Source organism: Sinocyclocheilus grahami, unplaced genomic scaffold (assembly GCF_001515645.1).
Source record: "Sinocyclocheilus grahami isolate Dianchi unplaced genomic scaffold, SAMN03320097.WGS_v1.1 scaffold280.1, whole genome shotgun sequence".
Classification (NCBI taxonomy): Eukaryota; Metazoa; Chordata; class Actinopteri; order Cypriniformes; family Cyprinidae; genus Sinocyclocheilus; species Sinocyclocheilus grahami.
This window is the reverse complement of record NW_015505459.1, coordinates 307,179-325,183: the sequence shown is the minus strand read 5'-3', so window position 1 is coordinate 325,183 and position 18,005 is coordinate 307,179. Positions and strand designations below refer to the sequence as shown.

The following is an 18,005-nucleotide window of genomic DNA, read 5'->3' as shown; positions in this document are numbered from 1 at the left end:
GAATATATTTTAAAATGATTGCTGTGATCAAAACTGTATTTTCAGCATCATTCCTCCAGTCTTCAGTGTCACATCCTTCAGAAATCATTATAATATGCTGATTTGCTGCTCAAGAAACCTTTTTTAATTATTATTATTATTATTATTATCAATATTTAAAACAGTTGAGTAAATTTTTTCTGGATTCTTTGATGAATAGAAGGATCCAAAGATCAGTATTTATGTGAAATAAAAAGCTTTTGTAACATTATACACTATACCATTCAAAAGCTTAGAGTCAGTATCATTTTTATTTTTTTGGAAAATAAATTATAGATATGAACACTTTTATTTAGCAAGGATGCTTTAAATTGATTAAAAGATGATAAAGACATTTATAATGTTACAAAAGATTTCTATTTCAGATAAATGCTGTTCTTCTGAACTTTCTATTCATCAAAGAAACCTGAAAAAATTCTACTCCGCTGTTTTCAACATCATAATAATAAATGTTTTTTGATGAGCAGCAAATCAGAATATCAGAATGATTTCTGAAGGATCGTGTGACTGGAGCAATGATGCTAAAAATGTAGCTTTGAAATGAATTTAAATCTATATTTATTCACACCGGCTCTTGAAAACCTCTATGCGAACACACTTGCCCGAAAAAGTGCGGGGGACGAATTTACGTGATATTAAAAGTGGAGGGGACACGTCCCCCGCGTCCCCCGCGTAATCTACGCCCCTGCTGGTGACTATAATAGTATATCAATGATACTAATGAACTGAACACACAAAAGAGAACAAATTCACTCATAAACCTGGTCAACACAATTTAACACCAGCTGCAAATGTTCACAGTGCCTGAATGTGCATTATTAGGCCCAAGCAGAGATGCCACCATTCAACTGTGAGCTATTTATGTCAGAGAAATAGCAACTTTCAAAGATCAATAGGAAGAAAATAAAAGCTTAAAAGCTTACAACTGTTCCTGCCATCTAATCCCATTTACCAAATTGCTGGGACTCAAATCAACACTTATCTTCACTCAAAGATAACATTTACTGTCATCATCGTTTACTTTTTTCCTATACCAAAAGCTGATCTTCTAATTTTTCCATAATAATACATTTTGTTGTTTTTCATTTAATTTGCTTAATTTTTTTAAACGCTGCAATATTAAACATATTTTATCTTTTGTATTATTATTATTATCTTTTTTTTCGTATTAAATTTTGATTTGAAAAAATGTACAATAATGCAAAAGGCAACAAAAAGCTTTGGCATTTTCTTTTGAACTGAAACTTGAGGACAGATATCACATATCCAGCACACTGAACAAATCAATATCACATAATCATACACTCATGAACTGCAAGCACTGCCAAACACCTCTTCATTGCTATGATGATAGTTCTGAAACTGAATATGCCCACTTTAAATGCAGATGAGTGCAAGTTTTGTGGCAAAATACATGATAGCCCATGGAATGATGTTTGAATAATGTTGCCTGCTCTCCACCAGTGAAAATGCTTTACAGGATTACTGAGGCTCTTTTTAGATGGTTACTTCACCCAAAATGTAATTTACTCACCCTCATGTCAGTCCAAAGTTGGCTTGCTTTCTTCTGGGATGTTTTGAAGGATGTTCATGCTGTGCATTTATATATAATGATACACCAGGAGCTGTATAATGTTTAAAAAAAAACAGAAACCAGCATGAAACTAACATTAAAGCAATAGCTCAGAAACTGTTGCCTCTGGCTAAAATATGAGTCTTTTATTGAAAAAAAAGCCTCATTTGAATCAGGAGAGAAATATGCACAGATCAAGCACTGTTTACAAGCCAAAACAGTCCAAAACAAACATTTCAATGTGAGATGACAACAGGGGATGGACTTTCTCCACTAAAGGAATCCTTATTAATTTGGATTCATATTTCTACTAGAAGCAAAGTCTTTAGGTTAAAAATGTCGTAATGATAGATTTGTTTGTAACAAACATACAGGTTTTCTCGTCACAAGATGTTAATTGGAGTCCTGATTACCTGTGGATTATTGTGATGCTTTTATCAGCTGTTTGGTCTCTCATCCTGACGGCACCCATTCACTGCAGAGCATCCATTGGTGAGCATAACATTGTATTACACTCCATCAGTAGTTGATTGGATGGTAAAAAGAGGGTGATCTTTATATAAACGGTGCAGATTTCTTTCAAATAATCAGTCATTCACAATAAGCTCAGAAATGTGTATTAAGTTTGCCTTCAAAAGAAGGAATTACAAAATGTTAAACTGAATCATAGTGATAATTGTTCACTTGTTTTATATCAAATATAAACTCAGATACAAATAATTCAATGCTACAAGCCGTAATATCTGATCAGTGCTTCATGCTTGGATCACCATGAATTCTGTTGAAGATGATTTGTGTAATTTCCTCCAATTCTAGCTTAATATGCAGCAAACATGTGTAAGTTGCTTTTTCTCAAAAGAGTAAACACTGCAGCGCTATCAAAACATTGCTCCGTTTCAGCGGCCCGACACAGAAACATTGGCTCATCCAACAGCGATGCTTAGTTGCACAGAAATCACACACTTCACGTTGAAGCGAGGAGCCTGCCAGAAAAAGCGTCGTCCCACACATTATCTGTGGAATATGAAATATTGTTTACATAGGCGAGATGTAGAAACACTCATAACTGAAATGACTGCTAATAGCCTACAGATCCTCTAAACACAATGTCATTTGTTTAAAGCAACTGTATGTACGTTTTTTTCAAAATCATTCTGATCGTTCACTGACTTCTAATAATGTGAATGGCTTTCTGTTATAGATGAGCGGGTACGAAATCCCACGTAATGAGCAGATCGCTTTACGGCAGCAACGAATGCACGCCTACAGCTATTTACTGTAATTGCGACAGCTATATAAGTTTTCAGTTTTAAGTCTGGATGTCCTGTACAGAGCACATTCAGTGCTTTCCATTAATGAGCAGATCGCTTTACGGCAGCAACGAATGCACGCCTACAGCTATTTACTGTAATTGCGACAGCTATATAAGTTTTCACAGTTTTAAGTCTGGATGTCCTGTACAGAGCACATTCAGTGCTTTCCAGAGATACCAAATGATTGGATGTTTCACCGTGGCCACTCCCTCTCCTTGGGTTTTAAAAATGTCTGACATTAATTTAGTGATAAAATTGTACATCCTTATGGAAATATGATAATATTTTGTAATTACAATTTAAATCTGATTAATTTTCAAATTGTTTGTCATAAATCAACATCTCAGGAAAATGTTATGGGGTTTCAAATCAAAATATGACTTCCTGTTATGAAACAGGACATAATTTCATACATGTCCACTGTAGAGGACACCAGGACTAAAAGCATGTTTATTATAATTTAGAATTGAATAGGAAAACAAATTATATATCAATATTTTTATGAAATATTAGATATTATTTAAAAAATCTGGCCAATTACTACTCCCATTATTACACTTCTTTTTTCAGCATCCTGTCCCAACAGCACTTTAATATGCAAATTAGATTAAGCTTAATGGGAAAACCAGTTTATGGAATTTTTACACACATATTGCATAAAGCAAAATGGTATATCAAATAATTTTGTTATATATTTTATAACATAGTTGAGAACCATCCTTAAACAAAGTTAGGTATAAAAAAATCCTGAAACCTAAAAATTGATTGGTTATTTAAAAAAAAATCCCATTGATTTTGCCTTTTCATGTCTATTCTTGTCATTTTATTTTTAGAAAAACTGAGTCCTGGTGTCCTCTACAGAGGACATAGCATAACTTATAAATAAAATATAATTTTTCAAAAATGTTATTTTACCATTTTGTTTATTATGCTCTAAACAATGTAATGACATGAAACAATACTAAATTCACAAAGCTTTTTATTTCTGGTTCTCAGGAGGTTAAATGAAACTATAAGTTGAATCATTCACTGGAAACCAAGGTTTTTGAGCTGCAGTGTCTTCAAACATATCCATATAATAAATTCTACATACCCAAATTAGAAATAAAAAAACTAAATATCTTCTCATGTTGCTATGGCAGCAACACAAAAGCAAAAAATAAGTGACTGCGTGTTGACTGGATCTCGTGACCAGACTGTTCATCTATGCGCATTCTGATTAATTGTTTGAATACACGCAATCAGCATGGCACAATATGTGCATCTATGTATTTATATACGTGTGCACTTCAGGATATGAAGTGGGTCATAAGCACCCAACAAAAGCTGGACACAAAAGCTCTGGGGTCGAATCTAAATTGCCATCGAATAAAAACACAACGCTGTGCTTTGACTAAAATATCAGTGAGCGGCCAGCAGCATTTGATCTTTTATAAATAGCAGTTGAATACGCAGTCCTGTGCCTTTAGAGCAGATAGCGCACTGCTCATGTTGATTAGGCTGTGATTGGTGTGCTGCAGCATTTTGGCTCCTTTATTCACCATTGCCTCGCAATCATCAAAACTCACCACGCGAGCTTTCATCTACACACTCAAATGCATCTGTGAGGAGAACACCGACCAATCAAACACAACTCCCAGCCTGCACCGGTTCCTTCTCCACAGTAGGGGGAGTAAAGGGCCCTGTGTTTTACATTAGTGCAAAAAATTCAGACTAAAATATTGCCTGCTTTTGCTTGTATTGCTCGCTTAGCCGGCACTTCAGATTCAGAAACTTTTACTGAGGTCAACTGTCTTGATCTTGACCAGACTGGTCCAAGGTGGTCCAAAATGAATGACCTCATATTTACATGACTTATTATCCTCATGTTGGGGGTGTCATGAAAAAATAAATAAATAAATAAATAAATTTGGTAAAACTTTATTTTAGGGTCTCTTAACTAGTTGCTTATTAGCATGCATATTACTAGAATATTAGCCATGTATTAGTAGTAATTAAGCACATATTAATGCCTTATTCTACATCCCTAATCCTACCCAATAACTAAATTTAACAAGTACCCTACTAACTATTAATAAGCAGCAAATTAGGAATTTATTGAGGGAAAATTCGTAGTTAATAGTGAATAAGTGTACCCTATTCTAAAGTGTTACCAAATATTTTAATGGACAGAGATAAACTAAAAAAAAGTATAAATATTTCTCTGGCAGCTAACTGAAATAAAGTAAGTTAAAGTTGAAAGCAGGGTTATTTTAGCATCATTTACTATTATAAATTTTGAAATAGTTATTATTTTTATATTTCCGTTTTTGCTTTCATTTTAAAGTTTTAGTTCATTTGTTGTGCTTTTTTGTAATTGTTTTTAGTTTTTAATGTCTAGTTTTAATTCATTTTTATTTCAGTTTTAGTACATCAAGTTAAACTAAATGAAAACGAGAAATGTTGCCTTAGCAGCTAATTCAAATGATATATTTGAGTTCAGTTTAGTTTAGTTTAGTTAACGCTGATTTTGTTTTCGCTTGGTTTTAGCTTCAGTTTTTGTTCACTTTAATAAAACTGGTTTAAAGTACTAAAATTGCTCAACCTAAAACTAATTCAAAAATGACAAAAGTACATAAAGATACTAAGATTTAATAACTGAAAATATAAAAATATTAATACATTTATTTGGTTTTTATGATTATTTCTATATAAATTATAATATAACATAACTAACATTTAGCGTATCTAGTGCGGGGCAACGATTAACTTTTATCTTTTCAAATAAAATGAACTATGAAAATCTGAAACCTAAAATTAAAACCTGAAATGTTTCATGAATAAAACCGTGCCTTCTCTGTTCACAGGAAAAGAATGTTGAGATTTGCAAAACAACCTGAAAGAATGAATAAATGCATTCAGCACATATTGTAGCTCAATAACATATTTTGATGGTTTCTTTTCTGAAACAAGTTCAAACATTACAGGATGGATGTGCCTGGATGTGTCATGTTATTTATATCATATGAAGATGGTTTCCATAAATGCCCACATGCACACACAAACACCAGAGACACTCATGTGCACAAACCCACTCACATACACTCATGCAGATCTATTTACAGTAATGACACAGTGAGAGCTGGGGAGAAAAGTGGAATTCATGAGAATGAAGGTTACAGACGTCAAGACCGCTCAACACATAAAGACCCTTCTGGAAATTGAGCAGCACGTCATTTAATGCTGCTCCAGATCAGTGGTTCTCGACTGGTGGCTCGCAGCAGGTCTGTGCTGATGCTCACAGACAGCAGGGGAAAACAACGCTGCATGCAAATAATAAAATGCAATTACTCATGTAATTGTACATTGTTAAAATGTGATGTCAAAATTCAATCAAACATGTTATTTCAGTGCAAATTAAACACTAAATTAGACTAGGTGCAAGATATGCCCTCATCTTCAAAAACTGTGATCAAAACTGTAATGTAAAAGATAAATATAACCTACATTAAATTTGGTTCACTTGCAGCAAGGATAAACACAAGCACACTCTTAAAAATAAAGGTGCTTCAAAAGGTTCTTCAAGCGATGCCATAGAAGAACCATTTTTGGTTCCACAAAGAAGCATTCAGTCAAAGGTTCTTTAAAGAACCTTTGACTGAATGCTTCTTTGTGGAACCAAAAATGGTTCTTCTATGGCATCGCTTGAAGAACCTTTTGAAGCACCTTTATTTTTAAGTGCAGTTTTCTTAAACTTGGCAACTAACTGAAGTAAGTTAAAGTTTAAGTACCAAAACTGAAAATAAATAAATAAATAAATTAATCTAAACTAAAAAGAAATAGAATAGAAAATACAACTAATAAAAATGATTGTTAATTAGATGAATTAGAAATCAACTAAACTGAATTTTAAATCATAAAATTACATTTATGTTCTGAAATCAAATCAACCATGAAAATCTGAAACCTAAAACTACAATCATAAACTGAAAAAACATTTCAGAGCTGAAACTGAATCTTCATAAAATGTTCAAATTTGCAAAACAACAGCTCTAGATGATGTCTAATCGTGGCACAGTAGACCAAACTTCGTAGAAAATATTTTACACAATCATGCCAAGTTCAAGAATGTAATCAAACTTTGATCCACTGGTCATAAATAAAGTAAAATAAAATCAACAGAATTCTCAGTTCTAAAGAGTCCCAAATGAACTTCATTTTCAGTTTGCTTGCATTTTGTTTTCGTAAAATGCATCTGGTTTGACACCAGACTGCAGTTTCGCTCCCCTCAGAGTCATTTAATTTGCTTTAATGCCCTTTTGCATGGACTCTGAAAGCGACTGAGTCCATATTGGCTCAGCCAATCAAGAATAACCATGGAATTGTTTTCAGTGAGCGGCGCTGGGGAATACCGGTGAAAGATCACAGCGTCTGCTTTATGACCATAACAAGCCTTAGAGGAAACATTTCCTAAACTTCTGTGAGTTACGCTCAACTTTTATGGCTCATGTGATCTGATGAAATATGGCCACTCTCAGAACATTCACCCTTTGCATCGGGAGACAATGGTTCTTTTGTTGCCATAGCAACATTTTCTACTTGGTGGAGGAGTATTTTTGCGTCTTACCAGTTTAAAGTTGATACTGTGTTTCCAACACGGCCTCGTAACGGAGACACAGCAGGCAGAAAATACATTATGCATTATAAATGCATATGTGATATACAATAGTATTTATAAAATCCAGCAGACTTAAATTGAAGGAGGGACACAATATTTATAGACCAGAATATTAGAGACTTGAAGACGGGTCAGTAAAGATTCACACTAAACCACCTAAAGACCACCCTAAATCCCCCAGAAAACACCTAGTAATCACCCAGAAAACCATAAAGCAACACCCACAACACTCTACAAAGTTTTCTATTGATAAGCAATTTTCATGATTAAAGGTTCTGTATGTAATTTTTTTTGACTGTACTGAAGCATAAAAATACCATAATATGTATACAGATATTTAAGAAACATGCTAAGTTCAATGTCTCTCCAAATAACAACGCTACAGTTGTTCTACTTTCAATGAATTCTGTGTCGGAATGTCTGTTTTTGTTTTGGTCCGTGTGACTCCGCCCACTGATTTGTGAAAGCCCGGGTTGCCAAGTAGCGGAAAACACAGCGTATTGCTGCCAATGAAGCCAGAAAACGAACTGGCTCAGAGATCGCAGATTCTTTATTGACCTAAAAAGCCTTGGAATCCATTTGAAAAGCTTTATGACCAGTGGAATATTAAAAAAACAATTCTAAAACGGTCTAAAAAAACTGTCCTGAGTTTCCTAACTGTCTGGGTTTGTGTATCCTCTACCCATAAATTAGGATCTGTCAGAGTGCTATGCTACTAACAGCACATCATTCTTTCATTTTCTTTGTATATTGTGCTCCTAATTGATTTAACAGAACAATTTAAGCACTGTTTTATAAGTCACTTTGATAAAATAGGCTGCCAGTGAAATAAATGCAAATGCATCTGTCCAAAACATTAACCTATGGAAATACAAAATCCTTATACAAATAAAAAACAAGCCTATCTGTTTACATACACTGGTTTATGTTAGCACAGCTCTCTCTCTCTCTCTGTATGTTTGTGTGTGTGTGTGCAAAGAAGGTCAATAATAATAATAATAATACAATCTTATTGAAAGAATTCCAAGATGTAGATAAGCTTGTTTCTCCGTCAGAATAGTCATGGAGAAATGTTAGCCAGAAGTTGAAAAGTTAAAATTGTCTTAATGATGGATTTGTTTCATTCAAACATGCAGATTTTCGCTTCAAAAGATGTTAATTGATGGGCAGGAGTGGTGTGGATTACTTGTGGGTGATGTTTTTATCAGCTGTTTGCATTCTGACGGCACCCATTCACTGCGGAGGATCCATTGATGAGCAAGTGATGAAATTTCTCCAAACTGTTCCAATGACTGTACAGTGTGAAAAGCTAGACCGTAGTACAGAATCAAGAAGCACTAAAGTGGGAAAGTTTCCTTTACAGACAACAAAGACCAGCTGCAATTTCACAAAAACAACTTGACCTTGCTAACCAGAGATTCTCACATAAGAAGATAACACAGCACAATTCGTTGTTCCGCTTGCTGGAGACTCGCACTGGAAAAGAAAACACTTTTCATTCAGCAAAGCATAAAACCATTTGTCTGTATAAATCAGACCTCAGAATTTATTAACTGAACTATACTTCTATATGTACAGTAATCCCAATCAGTAATGTAAAGAGTTGTCTTGATTACAATTATAAATGTACCAAAAGCAAGACATGCTCAAAAACTGACCAAGCATGGGAGGCCACTGAGAAACCAATGACAAATCTGAAGGAGCTGCAAGCATCTCAGGTGTTTCTCCAGCCACAGGTTTATAGGACGGCAGCAAAGAAAAGCTGCTGTCAAAGATGCCATCTGACATCTCAGATATGGTTTGCCAGAAGATCTGTTGGAGACTGAAGCAGATGCAAGAAGGTTTTACGGTGTGATGAAACCAAAATTTAGGTTTTTTGCCATCAGATCGCATGCATGCAAACCTACTTTTTTGATCGCAAAGTACACATTTTTGTTATTTCACCATAAACCGCATCTTCAGATGTTTCGGCAGCACACCTGGAGACACAAACAACAAATCTGCCATTTGGACACAAACCCAGAACACATAATGTGTCCAATTATGATTTCTCAGGCTCAGACAGAACGTACTGATGTTCTAAAGAAAGATTTTCTTATTTGATTAGATAATCATCTATGCTGCTGTCAACAGTTACCACATTTTGCAGTGGTCTCTTCCACTTTTTGTAGGCTTTTGCATGTATAGCATTACATTTTAACATCTCAGCAATTGTTAAATCATAAAACCACCACAATTACCAGTACCTTTTACATTAAAGTTTGCGAACATTTCCTTCAATATGCATATTCTAAATTGTAACGGTGAAAAATCATTACAGAAAATTATTTCATTTGAACACTGTACATTGGGCCGGACATTTCTAGAAATATTACTATTACTATATTATTATTAGAAATATTACAAATCCATTAAAATCAGGTTAGAATTGGAATTGAGGGAATTTGTAATGCAGGTGTTTGAGTTTAATACACAGTGCCATAGTGCAACTCTCATTTAGCAATAAAAGATGGAGAAACTTTGTCTGATAATGACCTTTTTAATGGAAAATTCCTATATAAATGAAATCCAGATGGGACTTATAAAAGTAATGTAATTTGCACTCTTTCTGTAGAGCTTTCCAGACAAATACAGAGTTCTGGCATGAAACTCTAGATGGCACAGTCCGATAGGTCTAGCTTAAGCTGACCTGGCGACATCATTGTCACATGGCAGCTGATTGGTTCTCTTCTGTATCGGTAGCCAATGAGCTTACTGCTCAATATTCAAATACCTGGCTTTTGTTTGCTGTAGCAGTTTGCAGTGCACTTCAGAAACTCTCCACATTCCCCAGCTCCACCTGTATAGATCTGCTACGGGGTGATTCATGTACACTATATGGGGGTTATTCATATGTGTTATATGTGCAGCAGCAGTATTTCTTACATGCTTACAGCAGCATGTTGTGGATGTATTGGCAGTAGCAAGTCTCGATACTTGCTCTGCCGCAGCAGCGTAGCAGATCTATTCCGCCAAGACCAAATACATTAACATTCTCATGTTTTAGATGCTGCTGATATTGTATGTGTATGCAAGTGTCTATACAAATATGCATGTGTGCTAGAAACTGTGCACACAAAGCTGAAAATACACAAAATCATTTTCACCTCTCCACAAACATTCTGGACTGTTAAAGGACAGAGATCAATCGTTGTATACCATCTACACAACTTTTATTGAGCAAAGTACGAAAATAGACAAAGCCATAGCACGATCCCAGTAAAGTTATGAACAGAAAATCAGTCTGGAAAAGAATAAGATATACAGAGAGAGCATAAATCACTGGAAAGAAGCTAAAACAAACAAACAAAAATAAACAGCATGACGACAGTGCATCTCATCAAAACCACATCCGTCTTCAGAATAACAACAAGCCGAAACACCACACTATTTAGGAATGCTGATTTCCGGGTTTGAAACGGCACATCACAGGTGAGGGGTGTTTATGTACACATGCATAGGAACGCTGCGGCTGGTGACGGGCTCAGGGAAGGAACGGGAATCAAGTACAGTGGATAGGCACTTCATTTTCCATTAATTATCCGAAACACAAGTGCGAGACACTTTAATCTCACGTACAGGAAGATGGTTACGGAAATGAATGTGATTTAACACCCCCCATATTGAATCCCTTCTGGAATCTATTTCTCATCTTCTAATTTGAATTCTCTGCCAATCAAAAAGAGCTCGGTCTCTGACAGGAATAAGGCTTTCTGTTTTCTACGTGGCTCTGATGGGAAATCTAATTTGGCCTTTTTGAAAGAGCGCTGAAAATAGAAATGGAAATAATGTAATAAATGAATCATTGTACCCTGGAAGTATATAGTGGAGAAAAATTCACATGAAGCACCTATGGGGTGATTCATGTAATTGCGGACCGTTTGGTCAAAGTGCTTTTTTTCCCCCTTTAATATCTAGTACATGTTTTCAGCTTGGCAAAAGTGACATGGAAGTGCTTTCAATGAAAGATGAAAGATGGTAACTCAACAGGTACAAATCAATGGAAAACGGAAATGACAAAATAATTGCATTTAAAGACGGTTTAGCACTAAAACTGATCATTCAAATGCATGCCAAGTGCTATATCATGAAACTAAATCTAAAAGAGCAATAGAAGTCAAGAAGAAATGAAAACTGACTGTTTTCTTACTGCACTTTCTGAGTTTTAAGGTTTTGAATTTTTGCAGTCAAAATCAAGCCATTTTAAAAGGGAATTTTGCATGTGGATGAAAGATTTAGGCATGAAGATTTCACAACAGGTTAAAGGTAATCGTACACTTTTGCCACGTTGACCACCGGAAAGATGTTTGGTTTGAAAGTGAGTTGCACTTCATGCACTGCTACACTACTGACAATAGACAATGGGCCAATTTTTGCATGCAAAATTTTGCTACTGTGACTGCAACTTTATTGTGCATGATTCATCTGCATGTTACTCAAAAAAAAAAAAACTCTTAATAATCTTCAATCAAAAGCCTCTGAAACGAATTTCAGAGGTGGCAACCAACAATAACTCCTTAGGAACTTTTGCACAAGGAAATCACTCACGTTCCATTGGAAAAACAAAACATGAAAAACTAGTTGCAATTCCATTTGGTGTCGCATGTGACACATAAATTACACACTTCACCCTTAAGGATATGCAAATGATTAATCAGAAACACACAGATGTGTTACCTTGAGCTGAAGCCAGAACTGCAAGACAATCTGTCTCACTTCTAATAGCGGTGCAATTGTGTGAATCCACTCAAGAACCGAAGAGTGTGGCAACCTGATTGAAGAGCTCTCGGGAATATTACCGAACACTCTTTAGGTCAAACAAAGAGCTTGCCATGTATGACGCATTACAGTGTCTTATACAATTTTAAACTCCAAATTTATCTGACTCGGCTTTAATCAACAGCATTTAAGTGAAACCTTAGGGTGAGGTGAAAATAAATTTTCAGGTTTTTAACTGTAAGATATAAACCTTTCAAGACAGACTTTTCATTTCAGCCTATTATTATTTAACACCTTTTTGTCAAATTACCAGTGGAGAAAATGAATGAGAAAAATACATGTCCAAAATTGGGGGAAAAATGTACAGACATTGTTGTGCTCTGTGGTAAAAATGAGTATCAAGTACAATATACAAAATAGTGTTAGTGCTGTGGATCCAATACAGGGGATGACGTGAAGAAAAGATGTGAGCTTATATCTTACATGTTCACGATCTGACTCAATAACAATAGAAAAGAAAACATGTGGGCTTGAACATTTTTGCCATGCAACTGCTCCCATTGGAAAACATCTACAAACACATCTACTATAAACATGCCAAAACTCTGTGCACATATTTAATACAAGAATAATCATCTGAACACTTTCTGAACATAAACGCTGTATGAAAAAACTCCATATTTCCTGGGGGATATCCCACATCTTATTGAACAATTTTATACGTTACTAAACGATACCTACAATGCACCATAAACTGTTGCAAGTCAACAACGTGTTAAAGTGCACACATACGAAAATGCAATATGTTCCCTAACCTGAGATTTAAGCTAAAATGGCACTAGTGGGCACTGTTAATGTTCTTTAGAAACGTCAACACATACGTTGTTGTTCTGAAGAAACTTCTTTGCAAGCATTGTGTATGTTAGCATAGCCTCGGTATAACAGTTTAACCTGTGCAACTTTTGGTTACTAGCATATCCCTTGCAAAAACAGTACCATGGTAAATTTTGATATACACAGTATCATGGTACTTCAAAGAATACTATGATATATTCAGGTTACATGTCCAAAACTTTGGGCCATGTGAAAAAATAAGGGTATAGACTGCCATGCAAATATGGTACTTTATGGTATCAGCATGGTACTTGTCCAAAAGCAAGGTATTTCCACAGTACATGCCCAAAAAAAGATGATATTACCATGGTAAAGCAATGGTATTAGATCAGGTATCGTAATACTACAATACTCTGACATATACTATGATACTGCACGGTTACCATTTTCATATAAATCACCATGGTAAATGTCAAAACTATGGTACATGCCCAAGAACCCATGCCAATCCAAGTAACTGCAAAAAATGTCATAGCATTGTCACAAGCATGTCCAAAAAACCATGGTAATACCATGGTAATTTTTGGCACATTTGTTTCCAGTAGTATTTTGAACTCTTTCTCCAAACTGCGTAATATTTAGTCAACATTATAGGGAATAGGGAGTGATTTCAGATGCAGCTACACAGAAGCAGATTTAAAAGAGCCTTCTATTTACAGAAATCACATTGTCTTGACATTCATGATAATGTCATATGCTTTGTCCAATCATGAATCACGCCCTCTCTAAAAAGTTCAGTGTCACTCAAAGTGAGCAGCTTGTCACTCAGTAAGGCTGAAGGTGTTTTTAACTGCACAGATTCAGCGTTCAAAAAGAAAAAAAAACATAAAAAGTCCAGTTTTACAGTGAGATTGAGAGAAATGTCAGTCTCAAGAGCGGAATTAAAGAGGCATAAGGCAAAACACTGTTATTATATCAATATGGGGGACAAATATATATTTGTCATCCTCGTCATTTTAAGGCTCAAACGGCTGATGAAGCATGCATTTGCATCTGGCCTTAAGTGACTTCAAAGCGTCAGTCTACAATAATGTGCTTTTGTTGTCAAGATATGCCATGTGGATGGGGAGCTGTTTTATCTATCTGTGTCTCCAACAGTGAGACCCAGCAGGGTCTGGAATCAAGAAGACATTGGTCTCAACAAACACAAACCCTGGGAACTCACATGTACACAATCAAAGCATGCCTGTACACTCATGGACCAAATTTACAGAATATCTCACACATACAGTACTGTACATCCATTCACTCTCACTGCTGGTAAACATGTTGGGAAGCTGCACACAGTTAGTTGGAGAGTTCTGCAACCAAAGGGACCAAATCACTTTGAGGACTCAAAGCTGGGATATTTCCTTGTCTGGTTCTGTTAGGTGAAGACCGCATTGGTGTGTCTGGAGGACAAAATCTGACCTCTAGATCCCAGAAAGCAACTCTTTCAGGGGTACCTCCCTCTCTCCCAATAAGGTATTTCTCTTTAGACTGGTGCCTTTGTTGACTACCTTCATCTTGATGGCGAGGTTTTTCACCTGCACAGCCGGAAGGGAGTCAAAGTAGAAGTCCTCGTTGAAGACAGGGTTGCGGCTATTCTTGATGATGGTGCTCCGCTGTTTCTGGAGCTTTCCCGGGTTCAGGTACAGAGCTACGCAACAGTTGATGCTCTTCGCATCGTACTGCTTATCGTAGAGAGCCTCGGCCGCCAGCACTCGGATGTGAAGCCTGGAGGCGTCGATGTCGTAGTCTGTGCAGATGCGTAGAGTTCCTCCCTTGTGGAGGTTGACGGTGTGCTGTGTGAAGCGATCCATGTTGCCTCCGTGTTTCCGTCCTCGGAATGCTGGAGAAGGAGGGCAACGGAGGCGCCTCTGAATGTTCGGACTGGTCTCCACAGAGCTGCACTCATCTGTGGAGAGAGAGCTGTGCCGGCCGAAGGAGCGCTTGGCCCGGGACACTTTGACTTGGGTTTCGTGGGTGAACATCTTGAGGAGGGATGCGGAACGGGACAACAGAGGGGAGTTGAACGGGGAGGACTCGGCTGAGGAGCAAGTGTCGCTCTCCCCTCCGCTGAAGTACCGGTAGGGGTTGGAATGGGAGGTGTTACAGTCACTGGGGTTTAAGTGGTTGCCCTGCGACTTGCGTTGGGTGTTGGGCGAGGTGAGCGGACTTGTGGGGTCGCTATGGAAGAGGGACTCTTTACGTCTCGTGTGAGGACTTTCCATGAGCGTAGCGAAACCGTAGGAGGTTTGCGCTTTGGGTACATAGGGCAAGGACATGGCCGTCTGGGACTGGGGGTCAGCGTTTGTGTTGAGGTCGCCCACTTCCCCGACCACCAAGTCATCTGCGCTCTCAACCTGGATGATGTGGCGGTTTGCAGCTTTGAGCAAGTTCTTGGTGTCTCCAGCCAGCTTATTAATGAGGCGCGGGCTACGCGGACTGCCCTGTGGCATCTTGCAGCATATGGTCTGCTCGGACGTGGAAGAATGGAGCCCGTTTTTTGGCTTCATTTCCGGCGTCTCCTCTTCTGGGGGGCAGCACACCAATTTGGGCGGAATAAAGAAGTCTGGAATCTTGTCAGGGGTGAGGACGTTGCTGTAGGTTGGGGCTTTGCTCTGTTTGTCAGCCGAGTCTCCCTGCCGGAGAACATTTCCCTCCACTGAACCGCGGATCTTTTCCAGCAGCCACATCTCTCTGCGGGGTCTGGAAGAGATGTACAATTGCACCCTATGGGCACAGAGAACGAGACGAAATATCATCAACTCACACCGACACCTGCGATTCATGAATGCAAATACGAACTGAATTCCGTCTACCTCCTTGCTGCTTTGGGTACACTGTCACCCAATGGATTCTTGGGAGATTCTGACACTGTTAACACATTGCTAACACTAAAAAGCAATTGTTAGAGACAGCTGACACCCGTCTCCTTTTCCGTTATCAATTGTACACTGTCACCTCGTGGCTCAACATACACTCAGCATCATGCTTTCATTACACATTCAAACCGCAAAGTTTATTTACATAAGAAATATATGCAGAATGTACACAGATGGTTTCAAAAAGCCAATGAACACTATGTGTGCATTTTATTAACTGTAAGTACAGGTACTCTGTATAAAAAAAATCTTAATGAGCTATTTCTCCCTTTTCTCATCTTAAAATTAATATTTTTCTTCTGCAATTCAGATTAATTCAGGCATACTACATTTTATTTTTGACTTCAATAAAACCTAGTAGGTTTAGACGTTATTGCATTAAGTACTACCTAAATATTTCGATATTGATTTTTGTTGTATTTCCAATATCACAATATCCTACCACACATTTGAGTATACAGTTTTTACTTTCTATTACCAGGATTTTCAAGCAGAGGTCTGTGGACACCTGGGGGTCTGTGAAGGTACTGAATTGGGTTTACAATGAGGTTATATTAAAGAGACTGAGAGATTTAATGACGTTTCTGCACTGTAAAAAATTAATCTGTGCACCTTAGTGAGTTATTTCTTCCTGATCTGACCCATAACAATTATTTTATTGGTATAACCAAATGAAGTCATATTAAATATTTTAACTGAAAAAACAATCATACATTTTTTTGTAAGTGACCTGAAAGACTGAACATTTTTCTAATAGCATCAAAAGCAATTTACAAAGTATTTTTTGTTAATCATTTTAATGAAAGTTATTATAAAAATGGACTTTTTTTTCTCTTGGTGCGAGTCCCTGGCTCTATAAACGCTGAAAATACCTTCGCTATTAGGTAATTTCTCCATACACTTGATGCATGGATCTTTTCCCCACTGAAAGAGTCCTCTGCGCAACAGCTGCACTTCAGGTCAGTGTTTAACGTGTGGAGACCGCAGCACACTGTGATGTGAAATACGGACTGCGCAGCATTTGCTCTGTGACTGCAGAAGCCCAACAGTGAGACGGAGCTGCAAAGGGGGACTTTATTTGTTCAAAAGTAAATCCTATTCATAATATCAGGCGCTGTCTATTTAAACAAACACCTGCATCGTCTAAACTGGCACACTTGAGAGACTTTGCATGCAAATGTGAAATGATTGATGATGATCTCTTTCAAAATATAGCTACATAGGCTACAGATAATATAAATATATTTTCTAATAATTCAAACTTTAATAAATGAATATGGGATCTCCTACAAGCAGTGTAGGAAGGTACTTCCAAGAAAGTCTACCATATTTTTTGTAAGTGTTAATTACGTTCCATTTTTCATAAAATAGCGTACTTTGGCGGACCTGGTATATTTTTGAGAGAGAAAAATGTTCAGCAGATGGCATTTTATGTTATGTTACTAGGCTACTATTCGCAAAAACCTTATTTGACAATCATTACGAACAGCGGTTCACATTCCACAACACATTATAATGAGCAATAGTTTGATACTCAGGTATTTAGCTCCGATAAATAGTTTTATATACATATGCAATTAAATATATTAATATATAATGAATATATGCATGCATTTAAACTTTCCCAAAGCTCCTCCTGTATTAAAAACCTGTTGCAGTTGAGCTTACGTGAAGTGGTTTGTGGTCGGGATCTGAAGTAAGCGTCCTCGCTTCAGTCCATGAGTTGTTGCTCGTCTCACTCCAGGACAGAACGCTCTGTTGGCAATGCCCGTCTACTCGAGGCTTTAATAGCGCACCGTGCGCGCGCGCACCACTCTGGAATTACTCGCAGTCCGTCAGTGAGTTCAGAATAGAATACTAGAGTAATGCTTACTGCACTGTTTACAGCCTTCTGTATACTGCCC

General features: G+C 37.1%; 1 protein-coding gene across 2 annotated transcripts; it reads right to left on the bottom strand.

Moving 5' to 3' along the window:
• Window positions 1-10,784: 10,784 nt before the first annotated feature.
• On the bottom strand, window positions 10,785-17,987 carry LOC107600185 (C2 calcium-dependent domain-containing protein 4C-like). 2 transcript variants are annotated; one of them, XM_016292011.1, is made up of 2 exons: window positions 17,770-17,987; window positions 10,785-15,949 (listed from the first exon to the last, which is right to left on the bottom strand). In XM_016292011.1, the coding sequence occupies exon 2, from the start codon at window positions 15,910-15,912 to the stop codon at window positions 14,647-14,649; it is 1,266 nt and encodes a 421-aa protein (XP_016147497.1). In that variant the 5' UTR covers window positions 15,913-15,949; window positions 17,770-17,987; the 3' UTR covers window positions 10,785-14,646. The 2 variants fall into 2 exon arrangements, with proteins under 2 accessions (XP_016147497.1, XP_016147498.1); XM_016292012.1 differs by lacking the exon at window positions 17,770-17,987 and adding an exon at window positions 16,039-16,091.
• Between the last annotated feature and the right edge of the window lie 18 nt (window positions 17,988-18,005).

Excerpts from the sequence above, each read along its gene's own strand:
- LOC107600185 (XM_016292011.1), bottom strand. The coding sequence starts at position 15,912 with ATGTGGCTGCTGGAAAAGATCCGCGGTTCAGTGGAGGGAAATGTTCTC.